This window comes from Phalaenopsis equestris, unplaced genomic scaffold, assembly GCF_001263595.1.
Source record: "Phalaenopsis equestris unplaced genomic scaffold, ASM126359v1 Scaffold000741, whole genome shotgun sequence".
Classification (NCBI taxonomy): Eukaryota; Viridiplantae; Streptophyta; class Magnoliopsida; order Asparagales; family Orchidaceae; genus Phalaenopsis; species Phalaenopsis equestris.
In genome coordinates this window covers 979,740-992,394 of record NW_018165181.1, presented here as the reverse complement: position 1 = coordinate 992,394, position 12,655 = coordinate 979,740, and the positions used below count along the sequence as shown (strand labels likewise).

Here is a 12,655-nt window from a genome sequence, read left to right as displayed (position 1 = left end):
CAGTCATATGATTTAAGATCCCAGACTTTAGACTCAACCATCCAAGATTTTAATTTATTGTTTTAGACACTAAAAGTATAGGATAAGACATCTTGGTGTGCTAACAGGCTGATAGGTTGCTTGACAGAGGATTGTTATGCTTGTACAAAACTTGAACTATTATTAAATATTGTATAAAGCACGTCAATTTATTCCGTGGTGAATTGGTTGAATTCTAAATTGTTGTTGAAAAATATGATAAGGACCAAAGATGTAAAATCATATCTTGATGTGACTTCCGATGAAGTAGATTATGAGGTCATGTTATGTTTGGCTATGATAAAATTGTGAAGCCCTACTCGAGAAGACTTGCTGCATGGACGAAAATGAGAGGACCCTTAGCTTGACTGCGCGACTGGATCGACGAACCGAAGTTGGAGGAGATGAGCAATTCTCGATTACCACACATTTGACAAATTATGAGAAATGTTCAGGTCTTTTGTAATCAGCGACTCGTGAGAGGACAACTGATGTTGTTAATTGGGTTTCACTCGGTGGAAATTTTAGATCTCTATACCTTGGTATTTTTCGACAGATTGATCACGGTAGCTGGGGATTTCTATTCTTTGATAAAAGGCTTTGAACCATAGTTGCAACAAATTAATGTATTTTGGGCAACTTTAGTGAATCGAAGCTTGAACTGTTTGAACGAAGCATCAAACGGAAGAGATGGATAGAATGGAGTATTCTGCTCGAATGGTAAGATCCGGATGATGCATCTGTGAGGAGACGACACATTGTCTTCGAGCTGAAGATGCGGGCCGCGGTTGGAGGACACGTAGAACTATTCTCCCTTCAGGTCTATTTGAACGGAAGAGATAGAAGATCGCAACTGAAGACCTTTGATAGCTTTGGGAGTAGAGGCGGCGAAGACCGTGATGCAATGTGATGAGCGAGTACATAGACAAGCAGACTCGATAGCAGAGGAGTCCTCGAGAAGCCTTCGACAGTGAGGTCAAGGCAGACGTTCCGCTTTGCAGTCCGCATGCTTGAAGAAGCATTTCACTGTTGCTCATCTCTCTCATAAGCACGTGTAGCTCATGCTTAGCAAAGGAGTTCTTGGGAAGCCTTCGATAGCAAGGTAAAGGCAGACGATCCGCTTTGCAGTCCGCATGCTTGAAGAAGCATTTCACTGCTGCTCATGTTTACTTGAGCGACAGAGCCGTCGTTCGATTTAGGGTTTCTGCTACACGTGCTTATGAAAGAGATGTCCCATAGCTCTGATACAATGTAGAAATCAGGAAAGAATTTTTTCTCTCCCTTCAATCCATCACCCACACACACACACACACACACAAGCGAACATCTATAAAGGAAATATAATTAGTGAAATATATTCTAAAGAAAGGAAATAAATTCCTTCCTAATGCGAATTGACACTTTCCTATATTTTTAATTGCAACTTGGCTTAGATGGATAGAAGAATGAAAAATATTATTATGGTTGAAATCTACGAATTATTTTTATGTGGATTGTAATTCTAATCTATGGGTATTTCTTACAGTAGATTTCATTTTTTTCTCTTTGATGGACTGGTCAATGGAAGATGCTGTGTCTGGAATGTTGCTAAAGATTAGGTCAAAGACTAAAACTAAGCGTGTTGACAATTTTTTTTGGCTTTTAGCAAAGATTGGGGGTCTGTTTCGGACAGCTACAACTATGAAGCTACTGGGAAAGAAATTTCTTTTTAAAAAGCTGCGATGACTATTATAAACTTATTTTATTTTCAAAAAGTCAGATTGTTGTTTTCTGGCAACCACCACATTTTAAGAGTTTAAGTTGAAAAAAACAAATTTCTACCACAAAAATTTCTAAAAAGCAGTTCCTCGAACAAAACTGTGTTGGCAGTCTGAAAAGTAAAGCATGTAGAAAGCTGTCCCAAAGGGAGTGGCTTTGAACTCTTCACTAGCGGATATAATTGGTTGTTATCTAAGTTGTTAGAGGATTGTTGCGGTGAGTAAAGGGAGAGCAAAGCGAGACAGAACCAGTTAATGATCCAATAGCTTGTTTCCTTCCTTTCTAGATTATGCTCTAGGTAATGTGAGAGCTAAACTTCTTAGTTATCATGTATCCCATTATTTGGACCTTTCCTTCATAATTCCCACCTTCAAATCAAAATGAGGGTGTTTTCTTTATATTTGTTTTGCATAGGTTTCCTTAGAGTTTTTAGTAATCCATCGAATCTCGAATAGATTGAGGATTAAGATTTTCATTTCTGTGGGATATCATAATGCAAGCATTTATGTTGATTTACATGCACTATATTACAACTATATGCATTAATCACACCTTTCATATTCTTTGCTGACCAAAATTTTTTAAAACCAAAATAGAAAACGCTGCTAGCTTAACCTTAAATACAAAGAGATGCCTGATGATATAAGAATGAAGGTCTCCGCCATTACACTAAAGAAGAATATGTCTTTGTGATGGTATAACCTGAAGAGGCAACGACAATGCTTACCCAACACTATCGTTGAGATATTTTCTTGAAGCTCCACTACCTGTAGTAGGAGCTACCAGTGGAGTACACTACAAAATTTATGCAGCTTAACTTGAAGTGTGAGTCGAAGGAGTCAGATGAGCACACCATGGACGGTTACTTAGAGGTCTAAAGCTTGTCATCAGTAATGTGGTCCAACTGCAACCTTATTGGACACATGGACGTGCAAAATTTAGCACTGAAAATAGAGAGATAACAAAAGCAAAGCAAGCAACCACAGCCAGTTAGATCACCACCCATAATTGGAGACCTCGGGAGGACCACACCTCAGGGAGTGGAGCAGATTGGTTAGGAGCAGGACATAGCTACTCTGAGTTTGAAGAAGCTTGAAAAGTGTAAAACATCCACTATAGTCCTAGTCAGGAAATATTTTAGATGGCATGGGTTTGGATACATCGCTTATAGTTGCTCGACGAGCCGAGTTGTGTTCTTCACTGAGCAGGGTGCAGTGGATGAAGTTAACGATGAAGAGGCAGCTGGAGAATATTGTGAGAAGTACCATCTTGCACCGAATGAGGTTGACATGCTCGTGGTTCAACTGGTTTAGGGAATGACAGTGTCCGTTAGAGAATACAAAGATGGAGTGCCTATTAGAAGATGCAGAGATGACGTGCCTATTGGAGGATATAAAGATCTAGGAATGAAGGTGGACCTACCAAATCTCGAGGGGAGAATATATCCAAATGATTTTCTTGAGTGGATACAGACAGTTGAGCGGATCTTTGAATACAAAAAGGTCCTGATGATATAAGAGTGAAGCTTGCCTCCATTAAATTGAAGAAGAATGCATCTTTGAAGAGATGACATGCCTATTGGAGGTTATGAAGATCTGGGAATGAAGGTAGACCTACCAATTCTCGAGGGGAGAATAGATCCAAATGATTTTCTCTAGTGGATACAAATAGTTGAGCAGATCTTTGAATACAAAAAGGTCCTGATGATATAAAAGTGAAGCTCACCTCCATTAAATTGAGGAAGAATGCATCTCTGCAGTGAGAAAATCTGAAGAGGGAGAAATTGACAGGAGGGCGGGACAAAATCACTTCTTGAGAGAAGATAAAACGGGAGATACAACGACAGTACCTACTCGCGTACTACCGTCAATATATTTCTTGAAGCTCCACTAACTTCAGCAGGAGTTATCAGTGGAGTACATGTCAGAATTTATGTAGCTTAAGCTGAAGTGTGAGTTGAAGGAGGCAGAGGAGCACACCATGGCCAGGTACTTTGGAGGCCTAAAGCCTGCCATCAGTAATGTGGCTAGCTGCAACCTTATTGGATACTGAGGGATGGACAGACTTTAGCATTGAAAGTGGAGAGACAACAAAAGAAAAGCAAACAACCACCGCCTGTCAGACAACCACCCACTGTTGGAGACCTCAGGAGGACCACACATTAGGAAGTGAAGGAGATTAGTCAAGAGTAGGATAGCCACTCCGAGAGAGAAAAAACCTGAAAAGAGTAGCAAACACACTACAGTTTCTTATGGGAAATGTTTCAGATGCCATGGGATCGGCACTCGCTTTCAATTGTCTGACTAATCGAGTTCTGTCATTCACCGAGTAGGGTGCAGTGAAAGAAGTTAGCGAAAAAGATGCAGCTGAAGAACAATGTGAGGAGTACCATCATCCATCGAATTAGGATGAGATGCTCGTGGTTCAACTTGTCCTACAAACCGAGGATACGAGGGAATAACAGTGGTTTCACCACAACATATTCTACACCAGTTGCACTATGAAAAGAAGGGTATGCAGTATCATCATTGATGTAAGGAACAGTAATAACATGAAATCTACATAGATGGTGAATAAATTGAGTCTCATGAATTAGAGACATTCTCAACCGTATTCCCTAATATGGCTGACAAAAAAAAGTGTTGTCATTAATAGGAGGTGTCTCGTAAAATTTTCGATTGGAAGTAAGCTGCAAGATCAGGTTTAGTGCGATATGATCATCTTTTGTTAGGGAGACCATGATTGTATGATCATCGACCCAACATGATAGGTACATGAACACCTGCTCATTCACGGATGATGGAAAACATATCATTCTCTTACTTTCTGCAGTGTTTGAGGTTTTGGGTGCTTATGCTAGTAGAGAAATCTGAGGAGGATCGATATTGGTGTTGACAAAGGACTGCGAGATAGAAGAGCCGGTCGTAGACACAAAGCATCCCGTATAAAGGAAGTTTTAGGACATTCTGATTGATAGTTTACCGCTAGAGTTGCCACCGTTCGGGGAGATTTTGGTTGCGATTACTTTAAATCAGGTTGAGTCTACCTAAGGTTGCTTTGGGAGGATTCAACAATATATATGTGACATGCATACCCAATTCAATTCAGTAAAGATGGATTGATATGAATCACTGCTTGCAAGTGAGGAAAGCTCCTTAAGTATTTTTGGAATTAGTGCCACCGGTGGTGGGATCCTGATTCTCATATCAACGCAATCGAAGACCATTCAACTCTGGGGGATTACAACAATTCAACGTGCAAATAGAAGCTTCAATGGATGAGGTTGAAGCTCCCTCAACTCCAAAAGTCTGTTGCTGGAGCCATTCCGTAGAGGCACCATCTGGGATCCCTACTACAATGTCGGGAGCTTTCACGGTTTGGATCGGTTGGCACTCCTCTTCATGGATTTCCTTCCTATTCGGAGTGGGGCCCAATCCTCTTGACCCTAGGATTATATATTTGTTATTTCTGCATGTTTAGGTCAGTTTTTTGTATGTTTTTTGTTCATGAAATTTGTAGGCTGCCGATGTTTTTCTTCTAGGGCTGTATCTAAAAAGGAGAAGGTGTTATGGTTGTAACTCATCCGAGGTGGTGACCGTCTCCCAAGGATTCTAGTGGTGCTCCAGCTGTAGTTCGATACTGCGGGAATGTTTATCTGCGATTTCCCTTCTCCGGCAATGTTTCTTTTGCCTACAGCTTGTTTTAGTTGTCTTCGTGGTTGCTGCCATCACTTGGACACCGCCTCCCTTTTGTTTCCCTCCAGCAGGCCATCTCTCTCAGCTGCTCTCCTTGCCGCCAGCCCTCCTAGCTGCCATCTTCGTGCCGCCAGCCCTTTCCAGCTGTTGTCTTTTTGCCACCAGCCCTTTCCAGCTGTTGTCTCCTTGCCGCTGGCCCTCCCCATCTGCTGTCTCCTTGCTGCAGTCCTCCCATCTGATGTCCTTTGTCACCAAACCACCCTATCTACCTCCTTTCTCCAACCTCAGCACCTTACTGCATTCTTCCTTCCGCCGTGAACAAACCCTACTTGGGTGTCTGTGTTGTGCGATTTTTGTTGTATTTCCTTTTCTTTGTGGTCTTGTAACCACTTATTTGCTTCAAGTAATAATATTTATTTTTCCTTGAGTAACTCTAGTATCACTATTCTTGCACTTTTGCTGCTTTTTTTTGTTTATATTATTATTATTTTTTCATTAGAGCTGTTAAATGGGATTGAGGGCAGAGAAACATTGGGACCTTATGGCCGTTACCCTTTTTCTCACTATCCTTCTAAACATAATATTCATTGTAGTGCAATCTTTCGGTGGTGTATGGAAATAAATGATTTATTACAATACAACAACAACAACAAAGCCTTAATCCCACTACGTGGGGTCGGCTACATGAATCCTTTTTCTCCATTGCGTCAATGATTTATTACAATATTGCACAAAAATAGTGTTACTTTTAAGTTCGTGCTTCTTGTCAGTTCTTTAACAAATGTAGGCAACTATGTTTAGAAACCTGCAAGTATTGTTATAAGAATTTACATCTATGTTGATAAGCTGGTTTTAGTGCTTTAATGCATTTTTGCTCTTACCAGAAACTTCGACAAATTTTCCATGAAAATGAACTTCCTTCTAGGCCTGTCAAGGAGAACCTTTCAAAGCAATTGGGAATATCAGTTGAGAAGGTACCAACATTTTTTACTTGCTTTTCCCCTTTTGAGTTATCGTAAGTTCATGGATTTCTTTCCTCATTTGAGTCATTTATCTAATGTTTTTCATGAAGTTGAAAGTAATCGTGAATCCAAAATTTCTTCATTAGCTGCTGAAGCTTTGGACCAAGTGATGTAAGAGGCTTTATAGCTTTATATTATGTCAATATGATGAAACCAACATGAGGCAAAGCCAAGTCATTTTTGTACCCATATTCTTCAGTTAAATTGGGATTTTTTAACAGAACTCAAAATCTTAGTTCTTTATTACTTTATTGGAAAACATTTCTGTGCAACACTCAAAATGTTGTTTGTTTACAAAACTAACACCAATTACTTCTATTTACAATGTCCCAGTTAATTTTGAAGAGTATAAACAAAATTACAATTGGAATTTTTTGCTTTCTCAATGATTTGAGTGCGGCAAAGGTTTGCTAATTCTTTCTTCTTTTGCTTGGGTATTAGACTTTTAGTAAGGAGTATTTGGAAGATATGTACATTGTTTTTTCTATTTTTATTTAATTTCAACATTAGCATAATCTATTCTAGTTTTTGCAGATGTCATGGAAATGGATTATAACCTTTTTTTTTTTGGAATACAATGCAAGTAATCAGAGTTGGTTTGGCTCTGATGATTGATTAGATTCAACTATTTTCTTTCAAATTTCGTCGGGATGCCTGCAGAAATATGATGCATTTTATTTATTACTCATGCTACAGATTGACAAGTGGTTTAAGAATACAAGATATGCTGCCATTAAGATGAAAAAGGTTATTTCACATCGATGATTTCTCTGTTATTTACAAGCGTTCAATCTCAGGTTCCAGATTATTTGTTTTTTTTCATTATTTTCAACCGTTCTATCAAATTCATTTCCGTTTCTATTACATTTAAATTCACACAGTCCCTAAAACCTGATTGAACCCATTTAGTGGGATAAAGGATTGTTGTTGTTGCTGTAGTCCCTAAAAACCTGATTCTTGTGAAACCAGTTATTAGGCTTTTGAGTATGAATGTAGCATGGGACATATTTTCGTTTCAATCCGGCAAACATGCAAACATCCAGAATATTTGTCTTTAGTTTTTTTAAAGAGTATTATTTGTGGTCATTCTGAATAACATCCCTAAAAAAGAAATTTGAAATTGATTATTGTTACCACCGCATGCTTGAATTTTACAATCTATGAATATTTTTAATTAAACCATTCGTGTAAGCCAACCTATATCATTGCTTAATTGATAAAAGTAGCAAAAAGTTCTGTCCACAAGCAATATTGGTTTTAAATAATAAGATTAGCCTCAAATAATGGAAAAGTGCTTGAAGTTATCTGCAATTGTCTATGCTAATGTCTGCATTTCTAGATCTTTCAGTTCTTCTTTTTTGAAATATATTTATGTTTCTTGGTTGAATGGTGTAAAATATTTGAATTTTTGGCAATATACTCATCGAAAGAAATACTAATCTTACTTTCTCTGTTAAAATTAAATCTGGTAATTATTTTATTTTTTATATATTTTTAGTTTATACTCCCTCGCATATATTTTGTATAAAGCTTAATGATAATTGCCTGTACTCATTTAGCGGCAAGTTAGTGAATGACTCAACTATACTTATTAATGTGTTTTATTTGGGAGAATGCGGATGCACTCTCTTAAGCTCAATGGAATAAGGATATCTTCAGCTGAACTCCACCATACTTGCATTACCAACTAACTTCTTACTTTGCTTTCAATGCTCAAATTACTTGACCTTGATGGACTTGAATATTTATTTCTTCCTGTTATGCAGTTCTTCTGTAGTTGTCAAACTAAGCTGTCATGTATTAACTATGATTTATTTTCAAGTTAATTTCCTTATTTTCATGAGGTTTGACATTGGACTTGTTTGTTTTTCTTGAACAGGAAGAAACTACAAAGCATCCTGACCATAGATCTGATTTATCAATGGTAAATGAAGGGCAAAGAGGCATATCTGAACCAGCTCTATCATTGGACAGCTCTTGCTTGCTTCCCCTGGCATCGATCTTCCACTTACCTCGACATAAGAAGAGGATCCCTAGGAGAGATAATTTGACATATGCAGCATTTCCTATGAAGCGACAGAAGGTAGCAGCAACCACAATACGTTCCAGTACATAGTTGCTTTCTCCATGCTCTCTCAAAATTTTATTTATTTTCAAACTGTTAAGATCCAATGGGCTCCGCATTGCGCCCATCGGCCTTTGACCAATAACATGCACAAACAAATGTTTCTCTAAATAATTTATAACTGACTCACAGATGAACTTAGAATAATTTTAACAAAAAGCAATCTAAAAAAAAGATAGAAGGGAAACAGATAGGGCAGTGTTTTAATCTCTCTCTCTCTCTCTCTCTCTCTCTATATATATATATATATATATATAATGTATTTCTATGCATATGCATTTTGTTGAATCTAATATTCTATTTGGAAAGTAACAATACTATAGATATAGATGAAGCCCATTGGAACAAAGAGAGAGAGAGAGAGAGGGAGTCTTAAATGACTTTGGATTATAGTAGGCCTAGTTGACCTCTTAGATAGAGAATGGAGAATGAGAGAAGCAAACTAAGCTTAAAGTGAGCTTGAAGACTGAGGATGTATTAGAGAATGTACAGAGATTATTGTGAGTGAGTTTTGGCCATAAAGGACTATATCATGCCAAGTTTTACAGTAAAAGCAACATAACATAAAAACAAACTCTGCTATCATGCACAGTTTCTCTCCTCGTATAAAACAATCCTCTTTTATTAGACATATCAATCTAGTAAATCTTCCTAAAAATGATATTTAAAGAACAAATTAAATTTTAAGAAACTTGGTGAATAATTGCTATCTACTGTGTATTAACTTTTTATGCAAATGCCTAAAATGATGATTCAAATGGCATGCTGATCAACTTTAAAGTAATTTTCACATTTTTCATTTTAGAAAATTATTTATTATCTTAATCAATTATATTTTTATCATTTTTAATCTTTTACAATTTTTCTTTCATTATTTTTTTCTTTTATGGAGTTATCTTAAGAGCACCATCAAAACCCTTATTATGTTGTACCATAAAGACACACATTTATCATTTCTATTACAAATATACACATTTATCATTTGTACCATAAAGATACACGTTTATCATTTCATTTACTATTTAATGTGCATGAGTACGATAACATCCCTATAAATTTTAAAGCTTGATTTTAAAGATTGTTAATTTGAATTACAACCAAAAATGATCAAATTGGAGTTGTTCTTTTTAGAATCCAAAAGAAAATGTAGTAAATGCTCAGATACTGAGAAGTTATGTAGCACTCCAACATTCTTATGGTTGGAATTTACATTTTTGAATTTAAGATTTAATTTTATTAGAGTTATTCGATTTATGAGAATGTTAGGACTTCTATTGTAACAACATAATGTGTCGAAGAAATACCTAGGAGGTGAAGTGAAACAATCTACTTCAGAACTTAAACTTATGGTCAAATCTACTATTCTATAGGGTCTCAAACCTAGTTTAACAAAATATCATTGATTTGTAGTGTTCAATCCTATTTAGGATGGAAATAAGTCAGACTCTATTGGACATATAATCATACCTGGAAAGAATTTTTAGCATCTAAACCCATATAGTCGTCTCAAAATCATATGATCTAGTCAAATTAAATGTAATATAGGCTGTACTATTGTTTATTAGGAAAAAATATATCTTATAACTCGATTACTAGAATCAAGCTAAGTATGATGATGTGCAATGCTTTGAACTAATGCAATATATTATTTTTTATAATTATTTATTTATTTTTCTTGATTTATTTTGAATGCCAATAGGTATGCAACAATATATGTATGTATGCATTAAATTCAGAGTTAACATCTAAATAAAATTTAGGCAGATTTTTCGAGGAAAGACAATTATCCTCACTGCTCAAATTCTTCTTTACATGTAATGGGTGAAGTGCCTAAAAAAGAATGTAGTATGCAATGCATATGATTTTGTTATTTCTAAGTTTTCTAATGAATTTTATTGATTGTCTCTCAAGGATTTTGATTGATTTTGTTTTGAATTCTTAATTGATTTTATTTAAATTGTTAGGTTGGGTAGAAAATATATTAGCATGCCAAAATTGCAAAAAATTTAGGTCAAGCACAAATCACCAACAGACCTAGAAAGAGCATGCAAATTCTAATCATGCAAACATTAAAAGAGTAAACACAATCAAATAAAGGAAAACAAATAAAGCTAAGCAAACAAAAATAACAAAGCTATAATTGAAGGTTGGTGCGATTGCGTTCCAGAGGAGAAAATGGGGTGAACGAGCATCCACTCCTTATGTATCTCGCCCTCAACCCAATACATACAAATTGATTAGGTTTGTGGGCTCTTGTCGGCGATAAAATGTGTTGGGGGTTGTTGTTGCCCGTAAGAAGCTGTCGGTCACCGGAATCGAAATCCCGTCGCCCGCTTCGGAAAGACGTTTTAATTTACATATAGATTTAAATTTAAAATCAAATATGAAAATCAAACTGACCCCATATTTTTCATAGTTTAAATGAAAGGACGCTTTACCTCAAACCCTGTATCTATCCCGAGAGATAAATACAAGACTTGAGGATGAGACTCGATCAAATAAATTAAGATATATATGACGTCCGTTTGGTCTGCGAAACCATTTTATTTGCCGACAAATTCCCATATTTAATATGAAAAATTAAATAGGGTTTATTTTAAGCTGGGTTCGGAAAAGCTTCCTATAAGGGCAAACCCCTATAGTTAATTACATCTTAAATGACTGAAGTTACTTAAGAATACTCTCGATAAAAATCAGAAAAAAATTATTTTGAAGGACTTCAAAAGGATAAGACTTTTCAAAGAAATCAGACAAAAAAGTGTGTAAAAGGGAATAGTTCAAACTTGAAACATTTATTGTAGCATCCAAAGGAGGAAGAGCTAGGGATGCCACAGATCCAGAGGAGATCTTCGGTGGCTTCCTAGTCTACCCTATGGTTTGACTTTAGTTTTGAGGAAAAATTATTCAAATGTTTCATCTTGCCAATTTTTTTTAATTAGAGCTTACATTCGTGTGAAATGATCACATAATTTGCCCGGAAGATGTAAGGATTTAGGTCGTAACGAACGACAACCTCACAATCCTAAAACGAGTTAGGACTTAGATCGTACAACAAAGCTATACAAATGCCTAACGAAAAGGTTGAGGATTTATGTTGCATTAGGCGGATTTATGTTGCATTATGTTGCATTAGGCGAACAACCTCAAAATCCTATGGATTGTTATTTTAATTTCTAGGAAAGGAATGATTTAGCTGGGGAAGACATGTTTTGCTATTGAAGATGGTCGTGCTGCGTGAAGATGGTCGTGCTGCGCGCCGCGCTAGTTCCAAGCTCCTTGTCTTGACGAGTTTTACTTTTATAGGGTATTCAGTTATGATGTCAAATCAAACGACCCTATACCCTATGATAATAGTCCTCTAAACATCCTATATGAAAAGAAGGCATGCTTAAGGCTATACAATATAAAATGTGCATTACAGGACAAACAATAGAAAACACAATAAAAGAAACAGTATACATGTCATACATGACAGTAACAGGTATAGTAGAAGGAACAGTATAACATGCTGTACAGAACAGTAGCAGGTAGAAACAGGAATAATATAACATGCTGTACAGAACAGTAGCGGGTATAAACAGGAAAATGAAGTGCTGTAAACGTAAAACGAACTTGTGTGCTCGAGAGATTGTCGGCCTTTTTTATTGTTCAACTTCACTTTCGTAGTTTGGAAACGGTGCTGATTTTGTGATTTTGAAAATAATTTAAGTATAAATATAACTTTTTTAAAGTAGTAATGTTTTTTTAATTTTTAAAATAAGTGAGACCAAACGAGTCTCACATTTTTAAATAGTTTAGATGATTTAATATAATACTACAAGCAATACACTTATCCCGAAGAATAAATATATTACTTGTAATAGGGATTTAATCATCTAGACTAAACAATTTGTGACATCCGTTTTGATCTGCGAAATATTTTTATAAAAAGGCCAACAAGTTCCCCTATCTAACATAAAAAAAAATTAAATAGGGTTTATTTTATTGGGTTCCTGGTTCCCTATAGAGGCAAGCCCCTATAGTTAATTACATCTTAA

General features: G+C 36.2%; 1 protein-coding gene across 2 annotated transcripts in view; it reads left to right on the top strand.

Moving 5' to 3' along the window:
* The window catches only part of LOC110030599 (pathogenesis-related homeodomain protein), a 74,747-nt gene that overhangs the window by 31,645 nt on the left and 30,447 nt on the right, over window positions 1-12,655 (top strand). For both annotated transcript variants that reach the window (XM_020733380.1, XM_020733381.1), the window contains 3 exons: window positions 6,356-6,445; window positions 7,190-7,240; window positions 8,373-8,576. In XM_020733380.1, the coding sequence (XP_020589039.1) occupies window positions 6,356-6,445; window positions 7,190-7,240; window positions 8,373-8,576 (345 nt within the window). The remainder of the gene's footprint in view (window positions 1-6,355; window positions 6,446-7,189; window positions 7,241-8,372; window positions 8,577-12,655) is intronic.